At 44.7% G+C, this 18190-nt stretch overlaps 2 protein-coding genes across 3 annotated transcripts; one reads left to right on the top strand and one right to left on the bottom strand.

Annotated features, from left to right (window-relative positions):
- Positions 1-1049: 1049 nt before the first annotated feature.
- sv2 (synaptic vesicle glycoprotein 2) lies at positions 1050-8327 on the bottom strand. Of its 2 annotated transcripts, XM_072386332.1 has the most exons (13): positions 8234-8327; positions 7054-7152; positions 6632-6793; positions 5635-5797; positions 5344-5465; positions 4681-4844; positions 4521-4601; positions 4137-4235; positions 3703-3791; positions 3177-3304; positions 2585-2680; positions 2260-2419; positions 1051-2031 (listed from the first exon to the last, which is right to left on the bottom strand). In XM_072386332.1, the coding sequence occupies exons 1-13, from the start codon at positions 8325-8327 to the stop codon at positions 1848-1850; spliced, it is 1641 nt and encodes a 546-aa protein (XP_072242433.1). In that variant the 3' UTR covers positions 1051-1847. The 2 variants fall into 2 exon arrangements, with proteins under 2 accessions (XP_072242434.1, XP_072242433.1); XM_072386333.1 differs by lacking the exons at positions 6632-6793; positions 7054-7152 and having other exon boundaries at positions 1050-2031.
- Positions 8328-8682: 355 nt separating this feature from the next.
- On the top strand, positions 8683-17542 carry snx1a (sorting nexin 1a). The gene is made up of 16 exons (XM_072386331.1): positions 8683-8860; positions 10423-11323; positions 11672-11811; positions 12049-12124; positions 12557-12600; positions 12778-12919; positions 13015-13093; positions 13207-13282; positions 13481-13594; positions 13964-14057; positions 14231-14436; positions 14560-14703; positions 14832-14912; positions 15021-15092; positions 15368-16223; positions 16275-17542. Exons 1-15 carry the CDS (start codon positions 8732-8734, stop codon positions 15416-15418), a joined length of 2349 nt encoding a protein of 782 aa, XP_072242432.1. The 5' UTR covers positions 8683-8731; the 3' UTR covers positions 15419-16223; positions 16275-17542.
- Positions 17543-18190: the final 648 nt, after the last annotated feature.

Genomic DNA, 18190 nt, shown 5'->3' with positions numbered 1-18190 from the left:
TTGACGCTGCATCACTGTTGTTCAGACAGAATAGTTCCAACAGGTTGGTTCATTCGTCTGAAGAGAGCTCATCAGTTAATAAATGAATCATCAAATATTCAAAGATTGTGACTTCTCTGACTTTTACATCATGTCGTTGTCACTGTGAACAAAACTATGTTTCAAAGTTAGCTTGTGAAGTTTTTCTCCGGTTCATCAGGAGCATGAATATGTGTAGGCATAAAAGCATGTTTCCTTCTACAGATAAAGTATTTAAAACAGTCAGTTTAGCGCCTGATAACCTCTAAAATCTACCACTGAGCATCTTGCCTTCCAACAATTAGTGTCAGAGTAATGGTGGTGGATGTTTTAGCCACAACATCTCAATTCAAAGACAATGTAAGAGGGATTTCTTGTCTCAACTTCTCATTTCAAATGTATGTCTTATGGAATGATTTTCTTTGCCTTCTTGTGATTTTATGAAGCTCTTTGAATTGCCTTGTGTTTGAACTGTGCTCTACAAATAAACTTGCCTTGCCTTGTTTATCTAAAGAAAGAAAACAGCTCTGATGCAAATAAGAGCCCATTGATCACATGGTCACAACTCACAATGACTGTGATCTGAAATGTGCATTGTGGGTATATGATATACCTGCTGAGATGCAGATAATTCCGTCCCACTCGGCTGGCATGGCTCAGCTCAGGGTCGACTGGCACAGTCCTAATCGGTTGGCCAGCTCCCTCTGGAATGCCCCGGTTGCTTAAACCCCAGGGTGCACGTCACCTGTGGCACAAGCAGCGCATGGCTCCTCGTTGTGTTGCGTTCCAACGCCGGCCGCAGCTCTGTGCACAGTTCCAGGAGGATTGCCCTCAAAACGTCTGATGAGCCAGTTGCCATCATGTGCCAGCAAATCCTCTCTGTCTCTGAACGCACACTCTCCTCCAATTGCACCATTTGCAATGTCTTCCAATACCGCTGAAGAAGCCATTGTTTTTAATAGTATGCACTGCAACACTTTGCACGTACTTTTGTATCCACTCGTGTAATTGCAGACACTTGGGTGTGTTAATTGTTCATCGGTGTTTATTGTTCATGCGTCTCAAATGTGCACATCACTCAGTCTGAGGACAAATCATGTTCACATTTATTTATTATAACATTTTCCCAACATCACCTCTAAGTATCGCCAAAGAATCAATAGCTGTAGAAAAGTGCGTACGACAGTCCTGAAGTTGGCATGAGGCACCACACATTTCCACGGCCATTTCGCTCTTGATACATCTGATCGGTGACGTAAAAAAGTTCGTATGCAACTTTTTTTTTTAAATCAACAAAAATATAAAAACCAGTAAACATGTTTGGTTCCTTTTCTAAACTGACAGAGTTATTTTCTCTTCACTAAAGAAGGCCTTTAGGCTGTAAGTTATGATGTTAACTACACAATGTGGGAAAGATGTGGAATGTGTGTATATATTTTTTCATAGACCTCTCTTTCAGCCCATCAGAAAAAAGCTTAAGTCACGAGATAATTGGACGTGGCACAAACACCTGAAAGATCTGTGCGTCATCATCGTGTCACAAAAACAGACAAACACTTCTGCAGCACTAAATTCAAATACCAACAAACTCTTTAAAGTTACTGCTGACAGTTTAATCCTCGTGAGCTCACGTGTAGCTCAGGTGTAGCTCATCTGCATGCCTGTCTCTGGATTTGTTGGCATTTTTAAATAAGGCAACATAAATAGGCACAGGGAATTGGGCAAAAAGCACCAGAAACGTCAGAGAACGTTCAAAGCAGCAGTCCTCCGGTCCGCTTCAGTAAGGGACGTTTGCCATTTACTTCTTCGTCTAAAACCAACGAGAGCGATCAGGTGAGCTCTGTGTGTCTGGTTTGCGGGAGCAGAAGAGCCACCAGTCCTCCGGTCAGCAGCAAGGCGGACACCAGCAGGACGGGGACGGCGCAGTTCGTGTCCACCAACTTGCCAAAGATTATGTTTCCCGTGATGGCCGCCACTCGGCCCACTCCTGTGAAGAACCCGAGAGCAGAGGACCTGGAAGAAGGAAAAGAAAGAGCAGGTGAAAGCGTGTGAGCAGCTGTGGCGTTGGACACCTCGTTTCAGTCGTTCTAATCATTTATTTTCAGCCCTCGAACTAGACTCTTCACATGAGGTGTTTGGACATGGGAAAATAGAACTGCCTTCGGGATGACCGCGTTTGGAAGGTTGGGAGCCTTTTGGTAAATTTAAAAAAAAAAGAAAAAAGTCTTTGAGACAGGTTACCGTAGCTGGGTCGGATAGAGCTCAGTTCCCACCACATCCAGGGCGTTCCAGGCGATCACAGAAACTCCGCTGAAAACACACGAGAGTCCCAGACTCTGAGCTTTGGTCTGAACCACATAGATGAGGAAGACGCTCAGACTGGACACTGCCAGGCTGCCGGCTGGAGGACACAACAAATAGGGAGACATTACTCTGTTGTCCAACAGTTTCTCTTGGTGGGACAGTTCATCTGTTGCCGTTCTGAGGTGAGAAAAATGGAGCAGACGTTTATCAAGCAAGTGTTGATGACGCTATGCAAATTTCACCACGTGGCACGCTGACTCACAAAGCAGCAACTTCCCTCCGGTGCTGTCCATCACGAGAATGGTGAAGATGTTGCCTGGCAAGTTTGACGCAGCAATCACAAAGCCCTCCATATACACTGCGAGGTGAAGAGCACACACAAAAGGGGTGAGAAGAGCAGGAGTCTCTCTTTAATACAGGTACTACAGGTGTCTGGTACCTGCAACTGTAAAACTGAGATTGATGATACTTAGACCAACAAAAACACACTTGTGGGGGAAAAAAAAGAGGAAACCGTTGACTTCTTTCATTGTATCTGGAAATGATTCTCATTAGTTGCACACGAAGGTAACATATGACAAAAAAACTGCAATCTGATTCAACTCCAAACGTATGTTAAAAACATGCTTATTAGAAATAGGTTGGCTCGACGAACCTTTTTGAAAGTTTAGAACTTGCATAACTTGCTCAATTCTGCCATTTTCACAACCAATCTTCTCAATCAGGTTTTCAAACGCACAAACAGCAGGTTGTCTCGACGTTTAAGATGAGGTACCTATATAAATGTGTGCTATGTGTCAAGCTGCGTTTGCTGAAGCAAGAGGAACATTTTCCTTACTATCCCAGAAACCCACCCGCAGTCTTGACTGGGTAACAGCTCTGGTTGCGGAGAGGAGACGGGAGAGACACGTTCGAACAAGGAGAGCCACCGTCTTCAACTCTCTCAAATAGCTCGGGGAACCACATCCACAGCCCATAGTAGCTAAACACAAGGGCAAATAAGAAATTCTCGCTTTAGATTCAGAAAAGAGGACACAGTTAGTCAGGGTTGTCCAGAAAAGAACACCCAAACAAAACATTGTCTTGTAAACTGTCCAGAAAAAGCCAAACTGGAGCCGCTAACAGGTTCACTGTGCTTCAGTATGAGGCCCCTTTCAGAGCAGTTTTTACTGTTAAGTAACATATCTGGCTGTTGAAGATAAAATCCCTCCCTAACAGTTATCTCTCGCTGCCACTTAAAGCTGCAGAGCTGCCTGACGTAGAGTTATTACATGCAGCGTTCGCACAGAACATGCATTTCAGTCACAATCCCTCCTGGCAGCAAAAGGACAGAGAGCTGAAGCTAAGAGTCACGATACTGAAGGCGCCCAGAATTCTCACCCGAAAGAGATGCAATAGAAGATGATGAGCAGGACGATGCTTCTGGATCTGAGAGGACCACTGAAAATCTGTTTAATGGGCACCAAACCCTGCAAATTAAGCCAAAGACAGTGCGTGGAATTAACACATCAGTGATAATAATAACAACAACAACAGGCACAATAAAGGACATATTCTTATCACGAAGAGATTCTGCCTTACAAAACTGTTGGCCTGTCGATTTAATGCAGATTTGACCGGAAAAAAAAAAATACGCTGCCCTTCTCTCTTTCATGTGAAAATAAAACCAATTATGTTTTATTTTTAGACTGCTTTAAAACCTAAAAAAAAGAGGGGGCTGCAGAACTGATGTTGCAAATCTTTGGGGTTCGGTCCCCCCCCCCGACAACCTGGAACCAAGCAGCACCAAGAAGCTGAATTTTCAGAACATTTACCCTTTTCAAAGTTCTTGTGAGACTTCTTCGTTGCGAGCCTCGACCTCTCATCTCCTCCAGTTCCTTTCTTTGCTTGGAGCTTGTGCACAAGCCAAAAACCTTCAACAAGAGATCAAGAGATCAGATCGATACGCGGTGGCGTGGGAAAACATTTACAGAAGTAAACCAAACCACATACGAACAGATTATACATTTTACAGACGCCACTTCCCCTTTGATTTCACTGCATGTTTCATCTTTTTTTGTGCGATTCTTTGTTTCATTTTAGCTTTGAGAGGGCTTTTTTAAGTTCTTTTCGCTAAATTGCATAGTTCAGTTCAAGTAAATGCGTGTTCAAAACACTGGTAACAAGTCATATACAGTATATCAGCCTGTGTTGCATACCGGGAAAGCCCTGCCTTTTCCCTTCATGTTCAGATCAAACATCAGTCTGAAGACGTGGATCGCCTCTTCCTCTCGGCCGGCCTGGCAGAGACGAGAAACAAAAAGTCTCAAAGACAACTCGATAAGAAAGGGCGTCACAACAGCCGCGCCCTTTTCATACCTCCATCAGGAACTTTGGGCTCTCGGGCATGAGCATCTTGAAGAGGAGGGCTGAGGTGATGCTGGGAACAGAGCACAGGACCACAAATAACCTCCAGCTCTGGAAGTCCAGAAATCCCAGAGAGACATGGGCCCAGGTTCTGGGAATCACCATCCAGGCCAAACCTGCAGATAAAGACACACTGAGACATTCCTAAAGATAAACGAGTTTCCATTGCATCATTCTAGTCTATTTGAATTGATCCTGCTTAGGAATTTAGTGCTTTAACTCCAAAATTGATCCTTGTGTTTGTTATGCATCAAAATATTTCCACAGCAAGTTCCAACTGACAAAAGCTAGTGGTGATACAGTCAAAATTATTACTGAAGACAGAGATGTTGACGTTCAAATGGATTAGGTGGTCTAAAATGTCCCCCAGTCTGATTCTGGTAGGACCTCAGCAGCATGATGTTTCTTTCTCTCTCCTCATATGCTGTTTTCCCACGTCTGAATATTACCTCAAAATAAATATAGTAACGAATAAAAAATTATGGAAATGTCAACAGAATGATTGTGTAATGTGAAATAATTAGGAGCTCAGATTGTGACTTTTCAGTCCAAGGACAGTTGCATGGACAGAAAAAAGCCACGGTCAAATCTAAGCTAAAATATCTCAATTCCAACCTGAAGCCAGGATGTTTCCCGCCATCCAGAAAGTGGCGAGAGCGCTGATCATCGCACCTCTCCTCAAACGAGGCATAAATTCTGAGAAGTAGGAGAAGATGACGGGGATCGACCCGCCGACCCTACAAGGGAACAGCGGCGTGAGTATTTGAACTGCCTTCATATTCTGCGATTTTCTTTTCTAAAAAGGTCCTTCGCAGTAAGTAATATTCAAGCTTCGCAGGAACAAGGACTTGGTGTGTTAGCTCGAAGCCAAATGACTACATGCGAGTATGCAAACCTTGTGCTCACCCGATGCCACTGATAAACCGCAGCAGCAGAAAGAGCCAAAACCACGGAGCAAAGCTGGCAAGACCTCCAAACAGCCCGTTGATCGTAAGGGAGATGACCAACACCTTTCGGCGCCCTCTCTGGTCAGCAAGATATCCCCACATGTAGCCACCCACCATCATTCCTAAAAAAGGGAAACAATTATAAACCTAGTTAGTGTGGGACAAAAATATCTGTTACAGTTGTTTATTTATTTATTTTTTTTCTGACTTTTTCTCCTTTAGTTTTCTTGTTAGCTTGCTAGCATACATGTCATAGCATATATTTTTCTTTCAGAGCTGCTTCTTTTTGTAAGGAGTTGCGTGTCAAGTGGATCTTATTTTCACACAAATGTGTTAAACCTAAACACTGGGAATTTCAGTTACTCTGTTTTCATTTCTCACATATGTAAGCCAGAAGATAGCTAGCATGTCTTAGCTTAGCTAGAGACAGAGAATGTGTGTATTCTTATTCTGTTAGTGGGTTGAAAGTATAAATCCCCCAACAAAAACTTTTAAATTGTATTAATGTTGCTTGAGTGATGCTTGAGATTTTTGATGTTTATTTTTACACGACTGTAGTCATAAGGTTTTACTTGGTCCTCGGCATGCGTTTGGTGGATTTGGTCAATTTGCCACAGTACTTGGTTTCAGTGAGCGGTAGTGCATGTTAATAAAGGACATTCAAACAAGAGCAGGGGTTCAAAAAGGTCTCGTGGGCCTTTGCAACATCTATTGCTCAACACTGATAACAAATCGATGAAAGAACAGTGAAAAAGTGCCATTCATATCAGAAAGAACCTCGGGCTGTTGGTTCAGTGCGAGCATCAGTAAGAAACCCGAAGATATTCGGTTTACAATGATGTACTGTGTGGCCAAGAAGAAGCAGACTCTCTCGTTTGAACATGTTCGTTTGAAACCTAAGAAGTGGGTGTTTTTTTCTGTTGAGTGGAGCTAAAAAGTTTTTGTAAATGATTCACCGAGGAAAATGCTGGCAGTGAGCAAGCCCATGTCTGAGGTGCTCAGCAGCAGATCACAGCGTGCTGTTGGCAGGAGAAAAGACACGCAAAGAATCTCCACGGCATCGCTAGCGTTAGCCCAACCACACACCACCAGCAGCAGCCAGTGGAACACACCAAAACCTGAAAGCATATGACCAGAACAAAGAGTGGACAAACAGAGAGGAAAGTTATCCGTTAAAGACTCACCTAGAGGCTTTGGATGTCTTTTTGTAAAATTTATTTTTCCCCTACACGGTTAAATATAATATATAAATAAAATCCAATTTCAACCCAATATTTTGTAAGCAGTCATATTTTTGTTTGTTTACCAATATTCTTCAAGATGAAACTGCCATTTGGCATTTTCCAAACACAAAGCCCGAATGCCTGATTTAGACTACCTGCTTCCTCGACTGCTTCCTCATAGGTAAGTGTTCTTGTTTTGTTCCCACAGGCTTCACCTTCGACCCCCGATGTCCTCCTGTCGAAAATGACTTCACCTGTGATTCAGGAAACGATAGCAACAAGCATAAGTTTGGAGGGCATTTTTCATCATTCTTCAGACTTTTCAATGTGGAATCATACGCTGAGCCAAAACTTGTGTAAAATTTTTAATCCTAAAAAAAACCCCATTCAATATCTTAGTTGATTTCATGTTGTTTACATGGTGTATTTACCAACTCATTTGCTGACTATTTTAAATGAGCACAATCATTAACTGATTAATAAAGACAATGATGCTTTCTGCAGGTTTTGATGCAAAAACTATTTTGCAACTGCCTGTAACATAATTCAACTGTCTGTAAATCGTTACAAAAGAAGGGAAAAAAAACAACACACCCATGAATTTACTTTAAGTCAAAGAAACAACTCAAAACAAATACGGTGAACGACTTGATAAAGAAGTTGATAAAGAAGGCTGGTTCTGTGTTAGGGACTCCTCCGACGAATGTTACACAAGCTGCTACTGAGAACTACATAACATAGTGATTAAACAACAGAGGGCCTTCAGACAGAGGCTTCTTCAGCTCCACACAATAACAGTCATAAGGTCATTCCTGCCTAGGTCATTGTGCCTTACACAACGACTCTTTATGATGACCATTTGTTCTCCTCTCCATTACTATTCACTTGTGATTTATACCGCAGCGATGCCGTTTTGGGGATAAACAAAACACTATTGGACTGAACTGAATGCATCAAATAAAAAATTATCAGGTTTGAGAAGCCATTGGAGGAACTGTGTCAAGAAATGTGTCAAGAAATATCCCCCAAGTTTTACAAACTGTGTCACGGCAGCCACAGAGACACGATGAGAGAGTAAATCCATCTAGTGGAAGTGGAGGGAAGTATAAAGCAACAGTGAAAATAAACACTTCGGGATAAGTTCCCCGCAACTGTGGTTATTTCTTTTCCGCAGACATTTTTCAAGTCTTAAAGGTCAATGTCGTTCAGGACACACTATCCTGAGACTCCTACATTTATCTGCACTTGTAGCTGATAGTTGATCGCCCATAAGGGTCACAAAACTCTTTCATCCCTTACTGAGCTGAGATGAAGTAAAGAGGTGATGGAGTTTACCTTCATCTGAGTCCAGGACGCACGGATCCAGCTGTTCCTCTGCGAGAAGAGGCTGCCGCACTTCCACATCTCTGTTGCTCATGTTACGGGACATCCTCCCCCCCTGAAAGTCGGATGTATCTAATATGGACACCGAGCTGCGGAAAGGTTAGCTAACTTCAACTGGAAAGCCACACCGACTACCGCTGCATCGGTCCCATGACTGCCAAGCCTGCTGGCTAGCTAACGCTGACGCTAAATTGGCAAGAAGGAGGACCAGGAAGTAAAAGCACAGCGGCAGTTTGCACGTCCTGAGCGGCGTCTCTCCTCCGCTCGTCTGTTTGGTTTAGTGCAACGACGTCGTGTTGAAGCACCACCACCACCACCACAGCGAGTGACGGAGCTTTGACCTCACCGGGGTTAACGTTAGCAGCTAACTCAAGGCGACGCGTGTGTTTGTGAGCGGAGGGGGTAACATTTACCTCCCCTTTGCGTTTGAAAAAAAAAAAAGGACTGAAGATGGCGACTAGTTCTGAGCGTAGTCCTCCTCCTTTCCCCGATTCGGAGGACCAAGATGTGCTGGACTCTGAAGAGGTCGGCGACCGAGACAGTGATGAAGACGACGGGGAGGACCTTTTCATGAGCGCAGTATGTGTCTACGCTAATTTCATGCTAGCTATCCCGCCTCTGATTTTGGCTAACTGATAGAAACTCGCTGCACGGGGAGGCAACAACCACTCTGCTAAGGTCCTCGAGGAAAGCTAACGAGGCACTTTTTAGCAAAAGTTTTTGGGTTTTTTTGTTGACCAACATTTTCCAAGTTTAACCTCACTGAAAACGTCAGTAAATACCGTCCACATAAGCTGCTCTCTGGTAATGTTAGTCTCGTAGCTTTTATTGTACCTGTGCAGTCGGAGGTTTTGATGCAGAAACTCTTTCTCGGCTGCTTTCTGACACTTTGCTGCTTCACAGCACTTTGAAGTGACCTGAAGCAGCGCTGCAAACGCCCCAGTTTGAATGTCTTCCTGAGAGTTACAATGTAAAACCACACAATGCCGTGATTTGGTTTACAAACTGGGTCATATGAAACTTCCCATTTGGTAAATGATACGTGGGTGTTCTCTGTGCGCTGGATCTCTTCCTAACGAACTTGAACCAGATCTGAGTCTGGGTGCGCACGCATGGGTGAATCGAGCAGCAGACTGTTCACAGAAGGAGATTTCTTCGACTGTTGGGGAGGGGGATTGTGTTATTTGCATGTTTGTCAGTGGGTGAAAAATTCTTTCTTTCAATGAGGATCACAAGCTGGCTCAGGGAGCCTGCTGTCATGTGAGTACGCTGTGGTCACATGGCGAGAACCCGGATGTTTTCCCACAGTCAAAGTTCAGATTGGAAAGTTGCTGCCTTTGGGTTTTTTTTTTTCTTTTTCTTTTCTTTAGTGCCTGGGAGGACATTACTCAGCAGAGATGTTACAGTTTACAGCTCCCAGCTGAAGTAGTAGTTTTGGAAAATGGACAGTGGCTTTTTTTTTTTTTCTCCATTTGAAACACATGTTGATGTAGCTGTTGCACCTTTGATTCATTTGCTGAAAAGTTGCTCAAGCAACTACACCCAAAGCACGCGACGCAGCATGTCTGCCTTTGTCGAGAGAAGAAGAGGTGCCTTCTCGTTTTCTTTTTTTTTTTTTTTTTGCCCCAGTGAACTTTGCAGAGGAGCAAAAATCTGCAGCCTCCCACTCAGGTGTGAGCCAGAGCTGCACAACTGCAGCCATTAGGAAAAACGGTGGATTCATTTCAGAACTGTGGCATCTCTTTAAAGAAGTGGTTAGAATTTGATCATTGGGAAGAAGAAAAAAAGGCAGCGGCCTGGAAAGATGGTAGAACATTGTGTTTCTTTTTCTTTTTTGATGGGGCGCTAAACAAGCTGAACGACTTTAGTTGTAGTTTCGCTGTCTGAGACTGTGGGTGGCGCTCTTCAGATTAAAAGGAGACATCCCAGCCATGGTGTTGATGCTGATTGATGTCTTGCAACACATGGAGTTCCTTCCCTAATTAGCTGGTCCTTCAAGAGCATACAGTGGGATGCATGAAGTGTAGAATATGTTCCAGCATTAGTTTAATAATTCTTTAGGGGCTGTTAGTTCTTGTTTTTGCTGCTCTCAGTTAAATGGTACGGCTGATAATAATGATAATACCTCCTCTTTTCTCCAGAGCAATACTCCTCTGCCTAAAAAGGGCACCACAGTATCATCTGCCAGCCAGTCCAGTGACATCGTGAGTGACCCTTTAATTGAGCCCCTCAGCAGCCAAACGGAAAGCAAAGCAGCCAGTGAGGTCGCCGGCGAACCCGCTGAAGAATTCGAGGACCTGACAAACAACTTAAACGTCACGGTCGAAAGCTACGCCGCAGCTGAAATCCCTTCGGAAGAACCCTCAGATGATTTCGTCGACATACTGGGAGGTGACTCTGAAGAACAGGGAGAGGAGGTCGAAGTTTCTGTCGAGGCAGCAACGGATGAAAGTGAAGAGACCGGCGGTGGGACAGCTCCTCCCGCCGATGGGAAAACGGGAGGTGATCCTGTACAGGAAGAGACTTCCTCTGCTCCAATCATCGACCTCAGCAGCGATTCGTCAGTTGGTGACGTGCGACAGCCGCCTGCTGGCGAGGAAACTGCTGACCCCCTGGTTGACCCCCTGGTTGACCTCCTCAGTGACGCTCCTTCCACCAACGCCGCAAAACCCAGCGGCGCCGTGATTGATCTGTTCGAGGACGACGGCAGCGACATTTTCACGGGAGCGCAGCAGTCTAAATCTGCCAAGCAGCCTCAGAGGAGCCTCTTCGACGATCCTGACGAGGAGCTTTTCGGCGAGCCCCTGGGCGCCTTCTCAAAGAAAAGCGTCAGCAAAGAGCCGAAGGAGCAGTCCGTCCCAGCCAAAGCCGCTGCTCCTGCTGCTTTTATCGGGGGACCTCTGCAAGACGGTAATCCCACAGAACCGGCAGACCTCTTCAGTGAGGAAGCTGTCGCCACGGCGCCGAGCGCCAGCAACATCAGTGCTGTCAACTCCAAGACCAACGGAGTACACTCTGAGGAGGAGACGGATATATTTGCCGGTGGGTCCCGCTGTTATTTCTTCATCTCTTTGGCTACATTGTTGCAGATTTCTTTTCCCTGACGCAGTGTATTTGATCACAAGTTCAGTTCAAGGACGAATGTTTACACACAGTTTTATAAGGACGACTTTAGTGAGATACAGTCGGGCGTGTTTATGAGGAGCAGCTTTGGAAAGACTGCACTCTGAGGTGTTATTTGAGTGTGATTGGCAAGTTCTGAAGTCACATGTTTGGACAGGATATTTCAGATTTTCACGCTGGTTGGGAAGTGGTTTAATAGAGATGCTTTATAATGAGCTTTTTTTTTAAAATGTCTTTTTCTTTCCTGTAACTTTTCCCGTCTAACAGAAGCCACAGTGGAGCTTTCGCTCGACAGTCCGCGGAACGAGAGAAAAAAGGAGGCAACTGCCAAACCGTCTGCTTCCTCCTCCACCTCCCTCTCAGCAGCTGCCAGCCTGACCAAGCCACAGTCTGCTGCCCTGGAAGAGGTACACACACACACACACACACACACACACACACACACACACACACACACACACACACACAGGGAAATTCTTAATGTGACTACAGAAAGCAGCATCCGGCATCACTGGCCATCTCCACTCATGACTTCTTCTCACAAAAATGGCACTCTTCTGCCATGCTTTAACAAGCTTGTTGTTGGGGAGAAAAAGGAAGTTGGAGCCAGTTTTTTTTTACTCTCTGTTTCATATTTGTTTCAGTTGGAAGAAGAGGAAGAGGAGGAACTGGAAGACAAATTTGACATTTTTGTGTCTGTGAAAGATCCTGAAAAAATAGGTGAGGCTGGCGTATTTAATTCTGTGGTCAGTTTGAAAGCTTAACGACTAAACTCAAGTTTATTTAATGCATCGCAGTAAGGCTGCAAACTGGTGGCTCCTCCGACGTATGTCTGAATCAAGTATTTATATCATCCGTAATTTGAATCTGACTTTTAAAGCGCACGCAAACATGGAAATCACCAGGTTTTTTTTGTAGAAACTGTAAAGTTTTTTGGTTGTATGTTAATTCCCAACAAAGCTGCTCTCGTTCACGCGTTTTTCTCTTACTATTGTCAGAAACTGGCTGCGGTGTCGGCCTTTAACTGTAGCTCAGCTCGTCCGTGCATGTGAGGAAGAAAGAAGAAAAAAAAACAACAAAGGCTCTTTAGAGTTTTGAGGAACTATTTATCAGATGTGAGCTTTGATTTTCTTTTTTTTTGTTGTTTTCCAGGGGATGGAATGAATGCCTACATGGCTTATAAAGTATCCACGCAGGTAAAAAAAAACACCAGTAAACAATGTTTTACTTGATCCGACGCTCTGAGGAAGTTGGTGCATTTAGCTCTTGTTTTAGGAGCAGTAATCTAAAGTATGGTGCTTTGAATCAAACGTGTGAATTTGTCTTCATTACAAAAGCTTGGAGGAAAAATGAAAAAAATCTGCCCGTTTCAGACCACGCTGCCCGTGTTCCGCAGCAAGACGTTTACAGTGAGGCGGCGCTTCAGCGACTTCCTCGGCCTCTACGAGAAGCTCGGCGAAAAACACGGACCAAATGGACTGATCGTGCCTCCGCCTCCGGAGAAAAGCATCCTGGGTAACGCCGACTGTCTCCCCGATTCGTTCATTTTGTCCATTTCTTCAGTATTTGCTTGTGAGATCAGCTGAGAGAGTGAATACTGTCCCGTGCAGGGATGACGAAGGTGAAGGTGGGGAAGGAAGATTCCTCGTCTGCAGACTTTGTTGAGAGAAGAAGAGGTGCTTTGGAAAGGTAAAGAGAGGGAGAATGAGTGTGGATGATAGAGTCTGGTTCTCGAATTTCTACCAAACTCAAACTGCTGTGAAGAAGGCAGGAAACATGAAGCTTTCGGTGTGTTTTCTCAGGTATCTCCAGAGGGTGGTAAATCACCCATCACTTCTCCAAGATCCTGATGTCAGAGAGTTCCTGGAGAAAGAGGAAGTGAGCCATTATTTATTTACTTTCCCGCCTGAGTCAGTGACTGCCGGCTTAATGCTAGAAAAGCACGAAACATGTTCCTGAGCAAACTGTCTTCATCACATCCAGAAGGATGATGCGGGATTTTCCTGCCTTTTAGCTCCTTTTAGCGTTGTGTTTCCTTCCATTCCTTTTTGACGATGTTTTAACGCGTGTCTTTAGTTGCCCAGAGCGGTGAGCACTCAGGCTCTGAGCGGCGCCGGCTTCCTTAAGATGATCAGCAAAGCGACGGACGCCGTCAGTAAGATGACCATCAAGATGAACGAGTCGGATGTGGTGAGTTCAGCGGTCGACGGGCTCTCCCAGCTTTTTCCTTCTACAGCGGAACATTTTAAATCTCCCAGATTCACCCCAAAGCACAGTTTGATTAGATCAAATATAACGTGTCGGCTGAGGTTTTGCTCAGACTGAAGTTTTAAACAGAAGCTTTTGGGTTTTCTCTCTCTTTGTATTGGTCTCTATGGGTCCGTCGGGCTTTTCCTCGTTATTTTTGAGGTTTCTCTTTCTCTAAAACTGGGGGAGGGGGATTAATTTTGTTTACTGTAGGCCTCGGAGCGCGCTCCTCGACATGTTAGCGGCATTTACGAACACAGACGGCCCTACTTGGTGGCGTTCTAACCAAACGCCCCGTGTGTTTTGCTGCAGTGGTTCGAGGAGAAGCTGCAGGAGGTGGAGTCTGCAGACCAGCAGTTCAGGAAGCTCCACGCGCTGGTCGAGTCGCTGGTTGTTCACAGAAAAGGTGATTCCATCACGGGTTCCTTATAAAGGGACCAATAACCACACCTTCAGAGAATGATGAAACACGTTTATGCCCTTTTGGCACAAGTGCTGTTTTTTTTTCTCTTTCTTTTCGTAATTCTGCATTCGAACGTGTTTGGCTTGTTGTTAACGGTGAACTTGTCCGTCCTCCAGAGCTGTCGCTGAACACGGCGAGCTTCGCCAAAAGCGCGGCCATGCTGGGCAGCGCCGAGGACAACACCGGCCTGTCCCGAGCTCTCTCCCAGCTGGCGGAGGTGGAGGACAAGATGGAGCAGTTGCACCAGGACCAAGCTGCGAACGACACCTTCAGCTTTGCAGAGATGATCGCAGATTACATCCGCCTGCTGGGAGCCGTGAGGGTACTGAGAACATTTCTGTCCATTACTGCCCAAAGCAGCCACGTTTTCCTTCCCCCGTTGTTGTGACAAGAAGCTGCAGCTACAGGTTCTGATTGTCTCTGCGTGTGGGGGGGGGGCCTGCAGGGGTCTTTCGATCAGCGGATGAAGGCGTGGCAGCGCTGGCAGGACGCTCAGACAACGCTGCAGAAGAAGAGGGAGACGGAGGCCAAGCTGCTGTGGGCCAACAAACCGGACAAGCTGCAGCTGGCCAAGGAGGAGATCGCTGAGGTACCACACGGGCCAAAAGCACCACACAGAAAAGAACTCTTTCTCAAGGCTTGGGAACAATGTTTGAGCATTGAAGTCTTATAGAACTTTATTGCTGGGTTGAGACGCTACGATTTCATTCTTTTCAGTGGGAGGCCAAAGTGACTCAGTATGAGAGGGACTTCGAGAGAGTTTCTGCAACTGTGCGCAAGGAGGTCGTCCGCTTCGAGGTACCGATCTCCACCCCCCCCCGTTAGGTCCACGTCAGTCACAGAGCGGCTGAAAATGCTGAAAAAGTATAAACCACCCTTTTTGTTTGTTTAAATTCCTCTCAACAGAAAGAAAAGACCAAGAATTTCAAAAAGCAGATAATCAAGTACTTGGAGTCTCTGCTTCAGTCTCAGCAGCAGGTGAGCATCTCTCAAGCAGGAAGGGTCCACAGTGTCACCGTCAAACGCGCTCAGACTAAGAAATAGTATCTAATAGATAGAGTTCAGCTCAGCAGGGTGCAGTACTCCTGGGACAAGTGAAATATTTAATGAAACGAAACCGTAAGTGAAGCAGCCGATGCCACCAGATGTTTCGGAGCCTTTGATGCGCGACAGCCACCTAATAATCACTTTTGTTGTGATTCTCCTCATCTGTTCTGAATACGAGCCTCATCCTGTCTTTCATTTCTCTCCAGATGATAAAGTACTGGGAGGCGTTCCTGCCAGAAGCGAAAGCAATCGCCTAATCCTCGCGCACCAGCCCTCGGGACGACAAACAGGCTGCCTTCTTCTTATACACGTTACCTCTTTTTGCCTTTAAACCAAGGAAAATGTGTGCATTGAAAAGGGAGATACAATCAAGATTCTTTTCTTCTTTTTTTTTTTTTTTTTTTATTATCCACCCTTAACATATAGCTCTGTATTCTGTTGTATTAATAATTGTATATTTTCATTTAACCTTCCACAGATATTTTCTTATTAGAGCAAAAAGAGTGTTTGCATATACAAAGATATGGACAAATGAAAAGAGGGAAAGTGTAGACGAATGATTCCAGTGATTTCCAGGCGAGAGAGATGGAGTCGGATGCTCTCAGGATTTTTCTCCCCCCCCGCGTGCGACCGGGAGCTCCTTCACATCAGCAGTGGTTTAGTTGTTCACAGCGTGGGCTGCTCTCTCGGCGGATGCTTCTGGGGACCCAGATGAAGACGGTGGCCAAAGTCTCTCTCTTTTCTTCTTGTTTACTGACTCAAAGGGATTAAATAAGTTTGGAAAAAAAAAAAAAAAAAAAGCATTTATGAGCCCTTCCACCAGCTGGGTAAAGTACTTAAGCACCAGCCATCTTTCTTTTTTTCCCCCCTGACTTTCCTTTCGATTAAAGTAGTGTAATGTTGAGTGGGAAAGGGTGCAGAGTGATGGGGGGGGGGCATTAGTAGGCTCAACCAGCTGTGGTCAGGGGTGGTGTTGCAGCACTTGTTTGTTGGTTTAATGTTGTTTAATGTGCTTTCAGTCATCATGCAAACCATATATGCCTGTGCCTTGTAGTCACAATGGTGTTTTTTTTTTGTTTTTTGTTTTGTCTCCGGACGCCGGCTTGGGAGAAGAAATCGTAGACGGGTGGGTGCAGCGCAGACGCTTTTGATGACAGTGACATCATGTAAATGCTCGAGTTAAAGGGTCACTCTGTAAAAAGTCTGCTGCACAGGTAATCGTGTCTGAGCCTGTTTGTGCTGCGTCGCCGCCGTGTGAGAATGCTGTGAAGCAAATGTTTGAGCTTCACCGTCGACCGTGGCAGAGAAAGGTCTCAGCAGGTGGTTTCACAGTTTAGTGGTGAGATGAAAGCTGTTTGGGCGATGGAGTCCCTCCTGGAAGTGTAGAAGAACGGTAGCTATTTCCCGGTACCTCTTTGTTGTTCTTTTACTTCTGACAGTGGTGCCCCCAGTCCTCCCCCATCCCATAATGTGCACTGCACATTTCTTTTTCTTTTTTTTTTTACTGAGGATACAGGTTACATAAAGCACAGCTTGTGATTTGGGTTTCACGTCACAAACTGTGTTTTAAAGTCTTCTCTATCTGAGATAATCCAGTCCAGAATCGATCATTTTTAAGTACCGTTTTCGTTTTCCTCAGTCAACCTGGTCTTAGATGGTCTCCTCCTTCCCCCCCAAAAGGATTAGAACAGCTTTTTCCTGCATTTTCACCAAGAGAATCAAGGTTTCATATATCACCATGTTAAGATTCTTACTATTTAAGAGAATCTAGTCAAGATTTGACCCGTCTACATAGCGTAGTGTGGTATAAATAATTTAAAAAAAACAGTGAAATGGACCTTTTGCTCAACCGTTGAATCTGAAGCCAACTTCAAAGGTGTTAATTTGCAGCAGTAACCATCATAATGGTACATCATTCCTTACAGATGATAGTGTAGAGTGGCTTAATGGTGATTGTGGCACCACTTTGCATTGTGAGATTGTTTGCAAAGCTTCTGCACATTAGGTGATGAGTTCAGGTGCGCGTCGGGACGCTGGAAACAGACAGTGAATGCAGCACACAGCGGGAAGCGGGGAAGATCAGAGGTAAACGACTGCCAGCTTTAAATTCCTCTGAAAGTTGTCGCATCTGCACCACGTGAAAACTGAAGCCGTGCAGTGACGAGGACACGAAGGCATCGTTTAACTGTCAGACGTTTGATTCCTTTTTCTTTTTTTTTCCCTCCCCCTCTTCCAACTGGGCTCATACTTGTTTTTAACGGTCGTTTCACATAATTAAAACCGACTGCGTGGCAGTACGTCACCACTCGACAACGTTCACTGTGTCATAGAGATTTCTTTTAAAACGAATCAATAAAAGTTGCACTGTTTACACTTTGAAACTTCACAGATCTCCTCATTTTGTGTCTTGTCTCTCTGCCCAGATTGTCTGAAGCAGTGTGCCTTTATGGTTCTAGGTTCTAAAGACCAGAAATTAAAAAAAATAAATAAACAGCTAGTGCTTTGTAAAACAGGAATAAAAACGATGAAATGATCTGTGAATCTCACACCAGCGTTTCATCACTAAAACATGTGGAACATGACAGAAGCTGAGATATGTCATGAGAAATAGTAGCTCATTTAGAATTTGATGGCACAGCGTCCCAACATTTTTGGAATTGGGGTTGTAGAAATATTAGTACAGAGTCAAGTTTTAAATCAGCATATATATATATTTTTCTAATAGTTTAACTTGACCAAAGCTCCTCAAGAGATTCGACAGCCTGTTAAAGACGGGCCATTTGGTTAGAAGTTTGAAATCTTGACATTTTTTCTTTCCATCATTCTGATACAGGTCGATCTCCATCTTTAGATCCTCAATTTAATCTGGTCTGCAGTTTAAAAAGAACAGAAAAAGACCCCACGTGCCGCAGCAGAGTGCATAAACAGCAGAGAGAAAAAGGTTCAAACTTAGAGCCGTCTCTGGTCATTTTTTAAACGATTCCATTACAGAGGCCTGCTGACATGGCAAAAAGAAAGAGCACCCTTAA

The sequence above is a fragment of the Leuresthes tenuis genome, unplaced genomic scaffold (assembly GCF_036924035.1).
Source record: "Leuresthes tenuis unplaced genomic scaffold, fLeuTen1.0.hap1 SCAF_5, whole genome shotgun sequence".
In the NCBI taxonomy this organism is placed as follows: domain Eukaryota; kingdom Metazoa; phylum Chordata; class Actinopteri; order Atheriniformes; family Atherinopsidae; genus Leuresthes; species Leuresthes tenuis.
The sequence above is the reverse complement of the archived record's forward strand: the minus strand, read 5'-3'. Positions and strand labels throughout refer to the sequence as shown.